The sequence below is a fragment of the Biomphalaria glabrata genome, chromosome 2 (genome assembly GCF_947242115.1).
Source record: "Biomphalaria glabrata chromosome 2, xgBioGlab47.1, whole genome shotgun sequence".
Taxonomy (NCBI): Eukaryota; Metazoa; Mollusca; class Gastropoda; family Planorbidae; genus Biomphalaria; species Biomphalaria glabrata.
In genome coordinates this window covers 46,477,362-46,496,570 of record NC_074712.1, presented here as the reverse complement: position 1 = coordinate 46,496,570, position 19,209 = coordinate 46,477,362, and the positions used below count along the sequence as shown (strand labels likewise).

Sequence of the window (19,209 nt, the reverse complement as noted above, 5' to 3'; positions counted from 1 at the left end):
CCAGATGATAACTTTAAAATTACAACAATTTCAAAAAGTTAAAACATGCTTGACATTCCTAACTTAAAACATCTTTTTTGTTAGAAAATAATTACGATATTTTTTTTTACTTTACCATTTTTGTCATCAGTCTTATTAACAATAATAAAGATTATTTTATATTTCTTTTTCACTTTTTAATTAACAAATCAAATGATTTTTTTTTCTTTTATTTTAAATCACAGATGTTCCTTCAAAAAAAAAAAAAAAAAGGCATCCTATACATATCTGTTTGTTACCTTGCCATATGTTAATTAGTCAAATACATCTATTTTGTCATTAGTTTTTCTGATTGTTCAGGTGAACCCTTCACAAACAGCAAAGTTCTTTTAAAGAGTTTGTCCTAGTTTGAACTAGTTCTGCATAAATATTTCATTTAATTTACGTGAAAAAGACAAAACGAAATTAGTGATGTTAGGTTTCATTGTTGAATAGTAATTTTTCCATTTTGATTTTGTGACCTTTGAAAGTTGTTTCTAATAATCAGTCATTCGCTGCTCTCAACTCACAACTCCTAATTAAAACATTAACTCTATCTCTCTGTAATTATTTTCCGCATTCAGAAGGAATTATTCATTTTCCCCATTTGTGTTTCACTAGCCTGATAGGGTTAAACTTCAATAACATTTTTCTTTTAATCAAAAAATATTATTTAATATATTAATATAATATAAATTAAAGTTTAAAAGCCCAAAAATTAAGTTAATTTAATGGGGTCAAATCAGAAGAGAAAGAGTTAAAAATGTACTTGAATAAACTTGAATGAACAGGCACAATAAATTCTTTTAGTATAATGACACAATTTTATAAATTTTGTCCTCAAAAACCATAAGAAACAAAAAATCTTCCACCCAAAAAAATAGGTCCTTAAAGATATGAAAAAAAAAAAATTAAAATAACAATATGATTTAGTTAGTCAACTTTTTAAACTTTCCACAAAAACAAATTATAGACCAAAGAATTATTGATCTCATTTTGTTTTATAAACTTTGTACAAATACATTCAGGCAGCTATTTCTTATTTTAAGAAGAAAGAAAATAATATGCAAAAAATTTGTGTTATTAAAAAATTGCTATTTATGCTTTATATATGGGCTGCAAGTTACCGAAAATTTAAAAAGGTTTAATAGAAAGCTTGTGATTTTTCAAGAATTGCAGCATTAAGAATGCAAATCTATCAAAACAGTGTCTAAGTGAGCACCAAAGTGGTAAAAGGAATCTGTAACTGTAACTTATCTGTATCTACATCTAAACATTGATTGTCATTGATTGTCAAAGCACAAATTAAAACTGAAATCAAGACTTACTCAAAATGTATAGTCTAATATTTTACTGCATTCTTTGTTGTAAAAAGGGTAGTAATATACAGCCATTATTAAGTTACCAAATTCAGATAACAGACATAACAGCTGAAATTGTCATTAAATAAAAAATAATAAAGAATTATCAAACAAGTTTAATTTATGATCGAGAAATTGCTAAGATAATGCATCTTTCTTAATTTAATTATTTTAATATAAAATGCAGGTACAAGATATTACTTCAATCAGTGCAAAAAAAAAAAAAAAAAGCAAAATATTAGTTTGTGGTGGAGATAATACTAGATGTTGCATACTGTTGAATAGTAAAACATTAGAAGTTGACTCATTTAAATGCCTAGGCTCAAGGATAACAATAGATTGAGGATCAATAAAAGAGATAAAAAACCCTTTAAGCTTGGCATCCGCTGCCATGAGCAAACTGAGGAAAATCTGGAAGAGTGACATCAGCTTCCCAGTAAAATCAAACATTATTCTTCCCTAGTGTTCTCATTTCCCCTATACGGTTGCAAAAGTTAGACATTGAACACTGAGGCTGAAAGAAGAATCCAACCCTTTGAGAGCAAAAGCTACAGAAAAATGCTGGCTATCAGATAACAGGAAAAGAAGACAAATGTGTTTCTATTTTTACAAGTCAACACTCTGGCTGGCAAAAAGAAGGAACTCCTCAATACTGTGAAAGCTAAACTGGTTTGGTCATATTATAAGACATGATTCACTATCAAGGTACAGTGGAGGGAGCACATAGAAAGGGGCATGAGATCCAGCTGGCTAGATAACATAAAAGAATGGACCAGACTCTCTCTTGATATCCTGCTAAGAACAGCTGATGACCAGGAAAAGTAGAGTGATTTGGTTGCATGAACTGTCATGGCACCCCTATGCAGAAAGTCAAGGGACAAATGATATGAGAGTACAATTATAAATATAGATCTAGATCTCATTATGAAAAAAAAGAATGAGAAGTATAGAAAACTATAGATATATCTACTAAAACTAGATTTTTATTGACTATAATTGAAAATAAGTCTATATTATAGTAATATAGATTTAGTATTAGTATATAGTCAAGTGTTTATATGATGCAATTAACTAAATATCTAATGGTGAAACATATCTATAATTATAGGCATTTTATGTACATTTGCACATTGACGGGATAGTACAACACTGCTTGAGTTTGTTCTTAATATTTCAACCCTCATAAACACTTGTCTTGTTACATTGTAGGCCTACAGTACTTTTAGGTGGTGTCAGAAAGAGGAGAAGACTAGAATTTAATACTAGAATATATACAACATATTACATTCATAGAGATCTAGAAACTAGATTAGAACTCGAGTACTGTGAGTTGTGAGTGCAGATGATAGATCATTCATTTACTATCAATTAAATCAATACTATTATCTAGTAATCAAGGATAGAATGATAGATTAGAATGAAATATTTTTTTAAATTTATTTCAGTAATAGATAGATCTATTAAATATCTATTGAACAATTCTACTTCTAGATCTAGCCCTTTTATAGAATCATCTATTAATATTAATAATATTTCATTATATGATTTGATCATTGATTGATGATGATCTATATAGATACTAAGACTAGTAAGACAGCATAGCCATAGTCTATAATAATATAATTAGTATATAATTAATTAGTCTTTAGAGTTAGAGTAATACTAGTAATATACTTAGACTAGCTAGAATCTAGATCTAATCTGTTACATTTCTCAATCATTTCTGTCTTATATTTTATGCGTCTTAAACTCTCTAAAATTAAAAATAAACTTAACTATGATCATGATGTCAATGAGTAAAAGTAAAGTACTCTAACATTTAGATCTAGATTTAGATTCTAGCTAGACCTGCTAGAGTCGAGTAGACTTAGTCTTAGTCATTTTTCTAGTTACTAAAGTTATTTATTATATATTATAATTATCATCTACAGTAGTACTGTGACTACTGTCAGTACCTTGATTCCTTGAATGTCTTGAATCAAATTTAGAGTTAGAGTTAAGACTACACTAGATCTACTAATTGTACTTGATTCTTGATTTTGAACCCTTCTTATATCTAGAACTAGTCTAGCTCTAGATTAACTAGATCTCGGTGATTGTGATAAGCCTCGTTATGTGTAGACAGAAAAATACGGACTGGCTTAGACATCCAACATAGCTATGTACGATGTTTATGGTTAACCTCGATTTTTCAGCGTCACATGACACTATTTTATTTCATTTTTTTTTTTAAGTCCATATAATAGATTTAGTTTGTGTTTTTGAACTATAAAGAGGTCATTACAAGGGGAAAAACTGATTTTTATTTAATGCTCAGAGATTATTTCCCTTTAGTATTTTTTTTAAGATCACAAAGGACCTACTTTGTCATGAAATTCAGAGGTTTCATGGCCATATATAGAAAGGCCTATAATCCTCTAAAGTAACTCTAAATTCTAAACAGATACTTCCTTTGTTAATAGCCATTTGGACGCTAACAAAATCAGACCAACAAAAGTCAGCTTATTTCATGCAGTGGTTCCCTCAACTTTTCTGTATGAATCTAAGATAAGGGGGCAGCGTGATCGTGTGTCTCAATGGTCCCGGGTTCAAAACCTGCCTGCCACTATTCCCGCCATCCCACTGAAGGATGCTACTGCTAGGATGTAATAATTTTCAAATCTACGACTGAACATCCGAAACCTGTAAAACAAAAACAGGGGCGGTTTTCTCTGATGAATATTGTTACAATGGCATTTAACATATTTGTACGTTTATACAGTGGGACTCTGAATGCAAAATTAACCAGGAAAATTGAACGGATCTTAACTTATTTTTACGGAACATGATAATATGCCAACATATTTATTTTGTAAAGTAAGTGTGGCTGTTTCACAAAACATTAAATCAACATAGGCCTATAAAACAAATATGACGGCATTCTTGGTTTGATCCCCGAATATCTACACTAATAGATATTGGAGGATCAATGGGAATATTTACCAAAAAGAGACAAGAAAAAGAGTCGGTGGTAAGGCTAGCCACAGTGTTTCTAACATTTCAACAAGTAGAGAAATGAAATCAATCAGTGTACACATACTAGATCTACAGGTTTCTAATCAAATAGTTTCAGGTCAATTTCATTTAATTTTTGTATCTTTGCATTGATATGGCCCGTGACACGTTCGCAAGTGTTGGAAATCGGAATGGCGCCACAGACCAAATAAGGTTGGGCATCACTGATGTAGATCACAGCTAGGACTGTCGAAGACAAACCCTAATTATTATTATATAATTTATTTATGTTTTTTTTTTTTTTTTGTATTAAAGAATAATTACTTCATAAAATCTAGAAAAGAAAGAAAGGAAGGAAATATAATTCTGCGCATTTGATCAGCAAGTAAAGAAAAACTTTTTACGTAATATTTTTTGTTCAAATAAAATATAGACGATGCGTAATGTAGATCTAGATTCTATAAGAGAAACGGTGAAAGGGGAGGGGGGTGGAGGGGTATATAGAGTTTAAAAAGAAATATTGAGATTTTTAAAAAAAAGGGGGGGGGGGAGATTATTGGTGGAAGTGACGTAAATTTTCAGAAAAATATCATTAGTAGGCTACCAACAAATCAACAATCAAAATGGCTGCACTCTTTGGGCACGGTAACCCTCTTTCTACGCCAGTTGGACAGTTGATTGGTATGTAAAAAAGGAATAATGCCAATTAATGCATAGATGAGTTAAATATTTAGATCTAGATCTATGTATATTCAATATTCGTATCCAGATAATATTAATAGATCTAGATCTATATAATTATATTTTATTATATACTTAATATTTCTAGATCTACTCAGTCTACTCTACTCTCTAGACTCTAGACTCTAGAGAGTCCAGACTGACTAGACGGTAGACCTAGCTAGACTTTTACTACTTGAGACTCATGACTGTCAACTTTTGACTTTTAGATTTTAAATCATTTTATTTTTAGTTTTTGATTTGTTTTGTAGCCGTCCTAGAAAAAAAATAACTAGACTGAGACTCAAGATATGGTTTCTAGATCGAGATGAGTATGAGATAATCTATAAATTCTATATTATATTAGACTATATTGTTACAAATGAACAGTGATAGGTAGAGGTCAACGTATGACCCTGGCGAGATGACACTAGTGTTCCCTGGAATCTACATGTACAAACAAAGACAGGATGTGACGTGTCCACACGTGTTGTTCCAGGGCAAAACAGATCTAAGTAGGGGGACAGTTACTAATGAACAGTGACAGATAAAAGTCACTACGTGTGACCCCGACTTGATGACACTGCAGCGAGTGTTTTCTGGAATCTACATGTATAAATAAAGACAGGATGTGACGTTTCCTGACATGTTATTCCAGAGGATACTAGGAGTGTTTGTGCAACTTTGGAGAAGCGATTAGGGACTCTATACAAGCCAGAAAGTTAATGTGAAAGTCAGTCATATGGAGTCGTGAGTGAGCCGTTACAGTCGATACAGACGATGTAAGACATGTGCGGCTCTGTGGAAGAGAAATGTGTACGACTCGATGCAAGTTAACTAGGGTAGAGTTAACTGGAGTGGACTACTGTCTTTAAAGTCTATACAGCGAACTACAGTGGACTTGAGCCGTTACAGTCGATGTAAGAAGTGTGCGGCTCTGATTCGGTAGACTTGAGTACGACTTGGTTCTGCTTTGGGAGACCTGGAGCGACACTGGGAAGTGTGTCGTTGGTCTGTTCTGTGGAATACGGCTCGATGAGATGAATAGCAACGAAGTGAAGAGATGAATTGCAACGAAGTATAGCTAACTGTAAACTGACAGATATTGTACAGTCTTCTACGCTACATGTTCTAGTAACAAATTGTTAGAGTTAATAGTCATTAAAGTTATATGAAGCTGAAAGTTTAGTCGTCAAGTTCTTTACAGTGTTTTTATTTGTGTGCCTACTAATACTTCTAGCCAGAAGATTCAGAAATACGTAACAATATTATATACTATAAGACTATAGCTATCTAGAATCTAGCTAGACATTCTAGATTTATAAGTAGATTAGTAGATAAGATTCTTCTAACTTCTATAGTAGTTATACGGTATTAGTTTACGAGACTAGAAACGCTAAATCAGGTTTCTCTTATATTTTAAGAATATGCAGAAAAAAATGCAGATTACAAATATGTAATTTGATTTCCTCTGAGATAAATAGTTTTTAAAATATAAATTTTTAAGTTTTATTTCTTATTACCATATAATGTCAGGAAATAGCCATTTTGGTTTAAAGGCTTAATACTAGACTATCTCCCTTGAATTACTTGCCAACATTTTTCTGTTGCTGTTTTGTCTTTCTTTCTAGCAGCTATTAGATCTAATATTAAAATTCATTTAAAATGATAGCATAAGAACAAAATACTCTTTTAGAAAAAGTTATTGAAAAAAAAAAGAAGAAACAACTACATCAATTTATTATTAACATTTTTTTAGACCTTCATTTCAGTAAATACACTTAAAAATGCACAAGTTGACAGCATAAGAACAAAAATCTCTTTAAAAAAAGTTTAATATAGATAAGGGATATAAATATGCTTAGAAACAACATGGTGGTCAGTAAATGTCTCTGGGTATCTAAACTATTACCGTTTATTTATTTTGGACATTACATGAATTCGGACATTCAATGTTTTTGTGGTCATTAACTCTTACAGTGCGGCTTACTCTCAGCAAGTAAATCCCGGAAAGCTTCATTTTTTTTTATCAAAATAATTCGCACTGAAAGAGTTAAATAATTATTTTAATATTTATTATAAAATAATAAAACTAGCGCGCTGTATAATGTGCTTGTCCATTTTCCAATAATTCTGACCGAATTTCCTTCCATTTAGCTGTCTTTTTATGTAAGAAAAACGAATTTCAAATTTGTTAGGTTGTTGTTTTTTCCTATGTTACCCGGATGACTTTACCTCTTCCTAGGGTTAAGACTATATTTTTTGATTGGCTAAGTCTATACTAATCAGACCGGCAATATTTATTCTGTTTTTAGAGCTGATTTATTTGATTTACAAGCCAAGTTGTCTGATTCCACACAAATAAAAAATTAATAGGGTGTCCGAATTAAATAATTTATTTCGGACAGCCAGTTTTGGACATCAATAAAAAATGATCTTATATTATATTTGTTCGTTTTTTGTTATTTTTTAAATAGAGAATAAATGGGCGAATGTTTGGAGTGAGCTTGGTACATTGAATGAAGTTAAATGCTTAGATCTAGACCTACTAGAGATAGATCTAGATTAATATAGAGAGAATATAGAGGATTCAGTTAGGCAAGAATGGCTATCCTAACCTGTACTATACTACAGAAATCATCTGACATCTGTATTAGAAATTAATTAAATTAATAAACAAAAAACACAAACATTCAACACACATCTAATCATGCAAACAATTCAAACATAAAATAAGTCTAAAAGTCGGTATGAAGTCACTATCCCAGTGACCTAATTTTGGTAGAATAAGTGTGTTCATATTTTTACTTTTTGTGTTTGTATTTATGCATAATTCCAAAACATCTTAATGATTTAATGTGAGGGGTTATGCCTGGGGATCTTAAAATTTAGTTAATGTTAGTAAAGAATTAAAATCTGAGTTTATTGAGGCCTAAATATAGAGACTGTCCGAAATAAATAATGTTGTCCGGAATCAAATAATGTGGGTCAAATTTGTCCGAATTAAATGAAAACACACGGCTTCTTTGACCTTAAATATAATAACAAATATAGTTTAGGGGTACAAATATAAGTAGTCATCCTTATTCTCCTTAAACTAAAGAAGATTTTGATACTTCATTTTCTTTTCTATGTCGAAACATTGTCAAATAATGCGCTGTCAAAGTCAAACTTTCAAATTTGGGCCTATAGGTGTCCGAATAGCATAAACTACTCTAGATCTAGATCTAGATATCTAGATTGATCTAGATATCTAGATTAATCTAGATTCTAGAATGACTCTAGATCTAGAACTCTAGAGTTAGTAGAATAATCTAGACATTCTAGATTATTATTCTAGATCTAGATCTATAAATCTTTAATCTAGAATCTTAAGTTATTCTTATCTAATCAAAGATATCTACTGACCTCCACTAGCGGATCCAGAACTTTGGAGGGGGGCGATTTTTTTCCAAGCCCTAACCCTAAAGCCTTGTAAAACCCTAAGCATAAACGTGCGTACAGCATAAATAAATAAATATATATATATATATATATATATATATATATATATATAAATATAATATATATATGAGAATAACAAGAAAATTAGTCTTCGGTAAAGCTAGCTACAAGGTTGTTCCCAGTGAAGCCATTTTCCGACGCATAAAAAGGATAAACTTCTAATGCCTCATTAAATAGGTCCCTCAATACTAGTAATAGTTTCAGGTCGATTTCATTTTTTTTTTACCTTTTCGGTCATCTGGCCAGTGACAAGAGTGTTGGAAAATAAAATAGCCCGCATGTCGAATTAGGTTGGGCATCACTGGTTTAGGGCATCCATCTCTAGCTTCCTAACCAGGCTAGTGAAAGAACTTTGTGCTTTGATCTGTAAATATACCTGTATTTTGTACGGTAGTCTACAGTAATACCATGTTTTATTTTCAAGCTAAAAGGTACTTGAGGTTATTATGGAATCATCTGGGTTTTTTTTAAATAAATCACTGACGTCTGTGTCTATTCTCTCACTCGACTAAGTTAAATAGTTCATTTAGTTAGTAGATCTTAAATTTGTTTTCAGACTACTTTAACATTTTTGCAAGACAATTTTTTTAAACAAATAAAAAGGTTACCACGCAGTAATGATCCCAAGAGAATAACTTCAACCAGCGTTTCTAAATCTGTAGGAATGGCGATTTGCTGACAAAGTGGACGCTTAGGTGTGCTTTTTTTCCAAGAATAAAAAATTTTATATTTGCATTGCCGTTAAAGAACTACATTTGAAGATTGACCACGTTAAAGGGTCTTTATTATCTGTTTAAACAATAATTAAATGAGACTTAAGCTATTTTATATAATTTTCGCTAACAGCTTCTTTAGCAATATTGATTCAAAACATATTGCTACAGAAAACACCAAAGATTATTGAGTCCGTCTTTTTCACGATTGATACCTTTATCATCATTATGTCTCTTTTTTTTAACAATGCTTATATCAACTTTGTCTATCTATCTGGTAACAATTTGAACATGTGTTTTTTTCCCACTCCCCGTTTCGTATCAAATTGAATCATTAAAAACAAGGTTACAAAGACAATTTGTGTGGAAACACAAACTCAAAATAGGCCCCCGAAGTGGTCCACCCAGGCAGGCTTCAATATTTTCAGAAAGAACATCCGAATGAAATTATATCAAAGACAAATGAGAGATAACAATGGAGAAAGAAGGTTGACAGATCTTGTGTAGTGCCCAACAGTCCAGCAGATCAAGGGATAGGTGCAAGTGAATGCAAAGTTAGATGTGAATCTGGCCTAACTAGTTCCCCTTTCAGACCTTGTGGTCTATAGGACAGATGATGTAAAGTTCATCTGTTTTTGTGGACTACGGTTAACGAGGGTGTCATGTAGCCAGCACAACGACCAACAGCCTTTACTTTTCCCCAACTAATGTCAGGTACCCATTAGAGCTGGGTGGACTCAGAGGCGCCCAAAGATTCCGAAGTTGAAAATCCCAGGATTTTAACCCGGGAACTCCGGTTCAGAATCAAAGCTCAACTTCCTCGCCTCCCCTGCCCTAACTAAAGTCTTATAATTGATGTAATTGTTTTGAAAAGGCTCAATCTCTTATTCGAATCCTCAAAAAAAAAAATGTACGCAAAATAAAAAAAAATGTGCCAGAAAATGCAGTTTAGAAGATTACTATTCGTTTTTAATTAGGTCTAACTTATAATGCATACTAAATAGCTTTTTCTCTTTAAAAAAACTGCTTGCATATGTAATTAAAAAAATTAGATTTTTCGCGTTCACAAAAAAAAGTAGCCGTTGCATCAGAACTTTGAATGGTCTAAAATATTGTGATGTCGGATTTTCACTCTTTTCTAGTTTACGAGATCTAAATGGGACGGACGGACAGACATTTCACACAAAACTAATAGCGTCTTTTTCCCTTTCGGGAAATTATCTTTTTTGAAGTAACGACATCTGTACTAGTGATTTCTTTATACATAGATACATAAATCAGTTAGTCAGTCAGTGTTATTTTATACTTTTAATATAGATTTGTCCTACACTTTGTCATCATGTAATATTAAAATGTATATCACCAGAAAATGTATTCATTTTTATTTTTTTTAATTTAATGACATATTTCATTGTTGTTGTTTTTATCATTTAGATTGTAGACAGTATCTAAATTTACTTTGTATTTGTTTGTTAAGAACAAGCAACAGATGGCTCTCTTGCAACAGAAAACTGGGCTCTTTATATGGAAGTGTGTGATGTAATCAATGAAACAGATGAAGGGTAAGGCTTATGTAAAGTTGACATTTTTATTTATTTAAAATGAATTTGCATTAAATACAGAACTTCAAGCATTTTCTGGGCATGCATTTGTTTGTACTTTGTTTTTCTATTGCTTTGGTATTTAATCATTCCCATTCAGAAAGGGATTAATCAGTTGCAAACAGTAATTTGTCTTCAAATTAAACTTATTAAGTTCAAAATATTATATTGATGTAATATATAATGGCTACACTTGCTAATGTTCTCCCTCTAGTTCAGCGGTTCTCAACCTTTTAAGCTCCGAGACCCCTTTTTACTATCCCCCATTCTGCCGCGACACCCCCCCCCCCAATAACATACACAGCAATAGAAGAATACACTAAATACAATCCATATTTTTGATGCTCTTACTACTTAGGCGACCCCTGACAAATCATCATTCGACCCCTCAAGGGGTTGAGAACCCCTGCTCTAGTTTGAAAATTCCAAGATGTTAGGAAACCTGTTCATTTAACATTCAAACATGAGCCCACTTCTCATGCTCTGCCATTTCTCTTGTAGCCTGCCATTCTGTCATGCCCTCTCACTTCTCTAATGCTCTGCCATTTCTCTTGTAGCCTGCCATTCTGTCATGCCCTCTTACTTCTCTAATGCTCTGCCATTTCTTTCTTGCTTAGCCATTCCTCTTGTAGTCTGCCATTCTGTCATGCCCTCTCACTTCTCTAATGCTCTGCCATTTCTCTTGTAGTCTGCCATTCTGTCTTGCCCTTTCACTTCTCTAATGCTCTGCCATTTCTCTTGTAGCCTGCCATTCTGTCATTCCCTCTCACTTCTCTAATGCTCTGCCATTTCTCTTGTAGCCTGCCATTCTGTCATGCCCTCTTACTTCTCTAATGCTCTGCCATTTCTTTCTTGCTTTGCCATTCCTCATGTAGTCTGCCATTCTGTCATGCCCTCTCACTTCTCTCATGCTCTGCCATTTCTCTTGTAGTCTGCCATTCTGTCTTGTCCTCTCACTTCTCTCATGCTCTGCCATTTCTCTTGTAGTCTGCCATTCTGTCTTGCCCTCTCACTTCTCTCATGCTCTGCCATTTCTCTTGCAGTCTGCCATTCTGTCTTGCCCTCTCACTTCTCTCATGCTCTGCCATTTCTCTTGTAGTCTGCCATTCTGTCTTGCCCTCTCACTTCTCTCATGCTCTGCCATTTCTCTTGTAGTCTGCCATTCTGTCTTGCCCTCTCACTTCTCTCATGCTCTGCCATTTCTCTTGTAGTCTGCCATTCTGTCTTGCCCTCTCACTTCTCTCATGCTCTGCCATTTCTCTTGTAGTCTGCCATTCTGTTTTGCCCTCTCACTTCTCTCATGCTCTGCCATTTCTCTTGTAGTCTGCCATTCTGTCTTGCCCTCTCACTTCTCTCATGCTCTGCCATTTCTCTTGTAGTCTGCCATTCTGTCATGCCCTCTCATTTCTCTCTTGCTCTGCCATTTCTCTTGTAGTCTGCCATTCTGTCATACCATTTCCCTCGTGCCCTGTGGTTCTCTCATACCCTGCTGGACGTGAAAGGGAGAAAACCTGAACATAAAATCTATAACTCTCAGTTCTTTAGTTGTTTTGTTGTTGTTGTTTTTTTCTAAATAAAGCACTAAGACACAGCAATGTTTACTGAGAAATTAAATGATACTTGAAAAAAAAAGTGAAGCAAAAAAAAAAAAGTTTGGCTTAATTAAAATCTAGTTTTGAATGATCCCTCCCCATTGTACTCTTGTCAATCTTCTAGTATCCATGAGACCTTTGATTTACTATGCTAAATTAGTTGATAGACCATATGTTTAGTATTCTGTTTTGTAAAGTGTCTACAATCCTGAGTTTAGGCACCTAATACAACAATTTAGTGTTGTTGTTTTAAGTGATTATCATTTTGTGCTATCAAACATTTGCCTTTCTCATAACCTATCAGAATTTATTTATGAAAAAAGTTACAGAAAAGAACCTCTTGTCGTGTTGATTGTGAAAAAGACTGAATTGTACATGAAATAATAGCAGATTAATATTTTGTATTCGTCTTCAAATCAGTGATGATTAAGTCAGAGAGATTTATCGCAATATGCAATTGCAAGATTCAAATGTCAATTTCTAATAAGTAAAGCATTATTTTGAAATCCTTTAAAAGTATTTGTTACATTTACACAAGCTATGCTGTTTTTTACTTTTTAAAAAAATAAGAACTAATTAACTCTAATATTAATTTTCATTTATTATTATAAAAATCTTTTCAGACCTAAAGATGCCATAAGAGCTTTTCGCAAAAAGATTTCCCAGAATGTTGGAAAAAACTATACATCTGTCATGTATTGCCTTACTGTAAGATTATTTTTTTTTTCTTTACCAAGTAGATTTTGTGCTTAGGGTTTTTATATTAAATGTTTACAAAAAATAACTAAACTGAAACAGACCTTCTTAACTTGTTTAATCTTCTCTTTTTATAATTAGATTTTTCAGTTACTAGCCGATGCTCCTATTAAAAGAGCTTGTCTTTTATATTCTTCATTCAGTGCATTGAATCATGTGTAAAAAACTGTGGCCGACGATTTCACATCCAGGTTGCTAATAAAGATTTTCTTCATGATTTAATCAAGATAATTGGTCCCAAAAATGATCCTCCACAAATAGTACAAGAGAAAGTATTAAGTATGATACAGGTATGTGCTTAGGTAGCAATACTATTTTTGACTGTAACATGGAAAAAGAAAAATGTCATGTTTTTTTTTTTCCTTTTTTAAAAGTACCATTTAATTTTTTAATTATAATGTTGCTCATTATTTTCAGACCTGGGCAGATGCCTTCAGAGGTAATCCAGAATTGAAAGAAGTAGAAAAAGTTTATCAAGAACTAAAACAGAAAGGAATTGAGTTCCCTATGACAGATCTTGATAATCTCGCTCCTATACACACTCCTGCTCGGGTAATTACATAGTTAAACTTGCTTAATTTTGAAAATGAAAGAAAAAATCTTTGTAGAATAATTACTTTTTTTTTAAAGGTAAATGTGAAAAACTCTTTGTATTATCACAATGCATTAAAAAAACATCTGTTTCTATTGGTGCATAAAAACCTGAGTGTTACTTGTTGTTTTGCTAGAGTGTTCCTGAGAGAGAGCCAGTACCTGTACATGAAAGGGGAGGAAGTAGTAGAGGAGTAAGTTGAACTTTTATTTCTACTCATTTTGCATATTGTAGATTTTTGAGTGTATATAGCTCATGTTTGTTGAGTGTTGGTTGGCTGTAAGTTGCCAGTTTATTATTGTGACAAGATGAGGTGTGATAGCTAAGCATTTACTAAAGCATTTTGATCCCCTTAGAGGATGGAATTTTTTTAATCAGGAATTAGGACAACCCTGAGGCCACCTAATTTTAAAGGATACCTGAATGTTAAGGGAAAACTTAAATTTATGGGTGACTGACTACATGACCCTTTGTTGACTGACAACCGGTGAAATTTCCATCACTTGCCTCATAGACTTGAATATCTAGTGTGTGTGTGTGGGTTACATTTCATTTTATCTACAGATATTTATTTATTTATTTTTTATAGTTAATATGTTAATTCCCTTTTTTTTTTGATAATAACAATATTTCACATATTATTCATATAAATAAAAAAATAGAAACAAATTGTATGATTTTGATATCAAAACATTATTTTTTAGTTGTTTTATTTATATTTTGGTGACATTGATTGACTCCTACACAGCAATGTTAATTTGCTGATGATGCTTTCAAAGTTTGTTGATATTTCAAAGTTTTCTCCTGTTAATTCTGCCTTAGCTGTTCCATCCATTCATGAAGGAATGATTTCACCAGTGGTAGCACAGCTTAATTCAAGACATTCAAATGCAAGACTGTTAGATCCAATTCAATTATGAATGCAAGACTTTGAAAATGCTTTTCCAGTTTTAGTCCTGCAGATGTTTTTACTTCAAGTCTTGCAATATTATGAAGGAAAAGTCAGAGATTTGAGAAATGAATTTTTTTTTGTGTGGGTTATTTCAAATAGCTTGTATCATGATTATTATTCAAAACAAGTACTTCTGTGTTAGAGATGTACAGTGGTTGCAGACTTTTTTTTTTTTCAAAGCAGGGGAGATAACCATGTTTGTTTTCTTACCTTGAAAAACTTGACATGTATTTGGCTATCAATAACTCTTTGTCTTTGGAATGACACTCTTAGCATTAATTTGGAAAGGTCATTTCCATCAAAAAAACATTTTTATGTTGATGCTTTTAAACTCTTTATGACCTAAATATTCTTAATTGATTATTATCTAGATTGGTTTTCCTTTATTGAGCATCCATGTTTCCCAAAAGATTAATTATTCAGTTTAATGAATTTTTTAATAATTAATTGTTCCAATAAAATTATAATTTAAAAAAAAAATTCTGCTTGACTAATTAGATTCTTTTTAGCAATTTGTCCATGGTTGGTAAAATTTCTATTGTATACAAATTAATATTTATTGTAAAACAAGAGCATGCATTTCCTCTAATCCTGTACAAGAAAGTTATCCAGATTTAATCATAATATATGATTACAAATGCGCAATGGAAATAATATACTTTAGCATGTTGAAACTAATTTTGAAGACAAAGAGTTACTGGTGTTCTAGAAATAACTAAAATTTAAAAGGGTGTCGTCACTTAGTAATCACCTACCAGTGTGAACATTCTTCCATGATGTGGGATTTTTTTTTCTTCAGTGGAATAAAGTTTTTATTTTGATTCTCTAGGGACTAAAATACCAGGGAATTTAATGTATTATTTGTATTTAAATTTTACAGTGTTATGTAGTTTGAGGTCATATCTAGTATTTCTCTACCAAACCAGTTGCATTATTTTATTTTAGTTTCACATAGTTAAAACATATTTATGCCTACTTAACATAAGTATATTATTGAAATATTGTTGTTATCATCTAAGCATAACTTTGTCATTAACTGCATCTCTACAGATTATCATCTAAGCATTGCATTGTCTTTAACTGCATCTCCACAGATTATCATCTAAGCATTGCTTTGTCTTTAACTGCATCTCTACAGATTATCATCTAAGCATTGCTTTGTCTTTAACTCCATCTCTACAGATTATCATCTAAGCATTGCTTTGTCTTTAACTGTATCTCTGAACAGATTATCATCTAAGCATTGCATTGTCTTTAACTGCATCTCTGAACAGATTATCATCTAAGCATTGCTTTGTCTTTAACTGTATCTCTGAACAGATTATCATCTAAACATTGCTTTGTCTTTAACTGTATCTCTGAACAGATTATCATCTAAGCATTGCTTTGTCTTTAACTGTATCTCTGAACAGATTATCATCTAAGCATTGCTTTGTCTTTAACTGTATCTCTGAACAGATTATCATCTAAGCATTGCATTGTCTTTAACTGTATCTCTGAACAGATTATCATCTAAGCATTGCATTGTCTTTAACTGCATCTCTGAACAGATTATCATCTAAGCATTGCTTTGTCTTTAACTGTATCTCTGAACAGATTATCATCTAAACATTGCTTTGTCTTTAACTGTATCTCTGAACAGATTATCATCTAAGCATTGCTTTGTCTTTAACTGTATCTCTGAACAGATTATCATCTAAGCATTGCTTTGTCTTTAACTGTATCTCTGAACAGATTATCATCTAAGCATTGCATTGTCTTTAACTGTATCTCTGAACAGATTATCATCTAAGCATTGTTTTGTCTTTAACTGTATCTCTGAACAGATTATCATCTAAGCATTGCTTTGTCTTTAACTGTATCTCTGAACAGATTATCATCTAAGCATTGCTTTGTCTTTAACTGTATCTCTGAACAGATTATCATCTAAGCATTGCATTGTCTTTAACTGCATCTCTACAGATTATCATCTAAGCATTGCTTTGTCTTTAACTGTATCTCTGAACAGATTATCATCTAAGCATTGCATTGTCTTTAACTGCATCTCTGAACAGATTATCATCTAAGCATTGCATTGTCTTTAACTGCATCTCTGAACAGATTATCTTTGCAGTACTTTGTCATTAATCACATTTTTGAACAGATTATCATCTAAGCATTACTTTGTCATTAACTGCATCTCTGAACAGATTGCCCAAGCATTACTTTGTCATTAACCACATTTCTGAACAGATTATCATCTAAGCATTACTTTGTCATTAACTGCATCTCTGAACAGATTATCTTTGCAGTACTTTGTCATTAATCACATTTTTGAACAGATTATCATCTAAGCATTACTTTGTCATTAACTGCATCTCTGAACAGATTGCCCAAGCATTACTTTGTCATTAACCACATTTCTGAACAGATTATCATCTAAGCATTACTTTGTCATTAACTGCATCTCTGAACAGATTATCTTTGCAGTACTTTGTCATTAATCACATTTTTGAACAGATTATCATCTAAGCATTACTTTGTCATTAACTGCATCTCTGAACAGATTGCCCAAGCATTACTTTGTCATTAATCACATTTTTGAACAGATTATCATCTAAGCATTACTTTGTCATTAACTGCATCTCTGAACAGATTGCCCAAGCATTACTTTGTCATTAACCGCATCTCTGAATAGATTATCATGAGATTTTGCTACATTTTCTTTTTCCTTTTAGTTTATGAATCATATCGCTAGTATGACTAAAACAATTTTAAAAGTTTAGGATATTATAGTCTTTTGTTTTTTCAATGATTGTCAGTAAATTTTTAAAGTATTATTTGTTCTACAGCTATTTACAGTCCCATGCAATTATTTCACTGTATGACTCATTCTTGTCATCTTTGTTTAGAAATAGATGTTGTGATCATATTAACTTCTTTCATGGGAACATTTTTACTAATGAAAACCATGTCTTAATGTTCTCTTGTCCAGAAAAAATATGCAGAGCTAGTTAATGAGATGGATGATGAGGTTGGTGATGTCTGTTGTCAGTAGTAAAATTGTTTTCTTTAGCTTGGTCCACAATGCTTATGGACATTCATGCTCTTTTGTACTTGAAGTAGCTATATATTATTTTCAGAAGTGTAAAAAAAATGTGGCGTATCAAGCATGGTATATGTAAAGTATCAGCTTCTTATTGGTTTTCCTTTTGTCCCCCATGTCCTGTTGCAGTGTTTTAGATAATGCAGCTGTTCTTTGGCTCCATTCACATGACTCCAGTTTTGCTAATTGCACAAACTGTAAATTCAAAATTTTCTTTAGACGCTTTTATGTATGTGTGTGTATAATCATGTTTAAACTGGTTGGATAAAGGATTTTGTTTGCATGTTTTGTTCTATTTCACTTCTTAAGCTGAAGGATATCCTATTTCATCCTGCATACAACTAATATTTCCTCTGCTGTTCTGCTAAAATGTGAAATTAAATGCTGATGTACTGATTATTTTGTTCCTATATATGGTATATAATGAGTATTTCTTGATTAACATGATAAATGCTCTCAATATGCAAACATTTAAGGAGGTTTTGGAGTTGAAATGTTGCTTTTTTGTATTTCTTATTCTTCTCCTGCCTTTTCTAATTACAGCCACCAGTACAGCCTTCACCTGGCTTTGCTCCTGTAGCTGCTTATCCACCACCTACAGGATATAACCCTACCGCAGGCTATCCTCCTGCTGCTTATCCTCCACCTGCTGGTTATCCACCAGCAGGTTATCCAACTGCAGAGTTCCCTGCACGGAGTGGTGGGCCTCTAAGTGCAGAACAGACAACAAAGCTAAGGAGGGAGCTGGATGTGGTGCATGGCAATATTCGTGTGATGAGTGAGATGCTTACAGAGCTGAGTCCATCTAATGTTGACCCCTCAGATTTAGAGTTGCTTCAGGAACTTAACAGGACATGCCGTCAAATGCAATCTCGCATTGTTGAATTATTAAATGAAATCGCCACTGAGGAAGTTACAAGTAAGCTTCTATTATTGAATAATTGTAAAAAATGCTTTGCATTTTAAAAATTTTTTAACTTGTTAAGAATAAGGATTTTAATGTAATTTATTAATAAATAATTTTTTTATGTTTATATAATTTTTCATTAGATGATCTCCTACGAGTTAATGATGATTTAAACAATGTATTCCTTCGCTATGAGAGGTTTGAACGGTATCGTACAGGACAGACAGGCCAGGCAGGAACACCCATGACTGAGGTCACGACCCAAGATAATATGCTTCCTCCTACTTATGACCAGGTGTGGTAAAACCTTAAAATACTCTGATATCTGCATAGAAATTTCTTAACTTTGCTGTGTAGATTTTTTAATAATACCCATCTTTTGTACGACAAACTTGAAAATGAATTTTTTTAACC

At 32.5% G+C, this 19,209-nt stretch overlaps 2 protein-coding genes across 14 annotated transcripts in view; one reads left to right on the top strand and one right to left on the bottom strand.

Moving 5' to 3' along the window:
- Positions 1–3,569, bottom strand: part of LOC106054574 (uncharacterized) — a 74,611-nt gene extending 71,042 nt beyond the window's left edge. For 3 of the 5 annotated variants that reach the window (XM_056020887.1, XM_056020885.1, XM_056020886.1), the window contains exon 1: positions 3,335–3,569. The gene's annotated coding sequence lies outside the window, so the exon portion shown is untranslated. The remainder of the gene's footprint in view (positions 1–3,334) is intronic. The other 2 variants (XM_056020880.1, XM_056020882.1) reach the window with 2 other exon arrangements.
- A 1,350-nt stretch (positions 3,570–4,919) lies between these two features.
- Positions 4,920–19,209, top strand: part of LOC106054595 (TOM1-like protein 2) — a 24,393-nt gene continuing 10,103 nt past the window's right edge. For 8 of the 9 annotated variants that reach the window (XM_013210560.2, XM_013210535.2, XM_013210543.2 and 5 more), the window contains exons 1-9: positions 4,920–5,054; positions 10,788–10,872; positions 13,127–13,211; positions 13,403–13,549; positions 13,677–13,811; positions 13,988–14,044; positions 17,778–17,816; positions 18,432–18,807; positions 18,939–19,090. In XM_013210560.2, coding sequence (XP_013066014.2) covers positions 4,997–5,054; positions 10,788–10,872; positions 13,127–13,211; positions 13,403–13,549; positions 13,677–13,811; positions 13,988–14,044; positions 17,778–17,816; positions 18,432–18,807; positions 18,939–19,090 — 1,134 coding nt within the window. In that variant the 5' untranslated portion in view covers positions 4,920–4,996. The remainder of the gene's footprint in view (positions 5,055–10,787; positions 10,873–13,126; positions 13,212–13,402; positions 13,550–13,676; positions 13,812–13,987; positions 14,045–17,777; positions 17,817–18,431; positions 18,808–18,938; positions 19,091–19,209) is intronic. The other variant, XM_013210551.2, reaches the window with a different exon arrangement.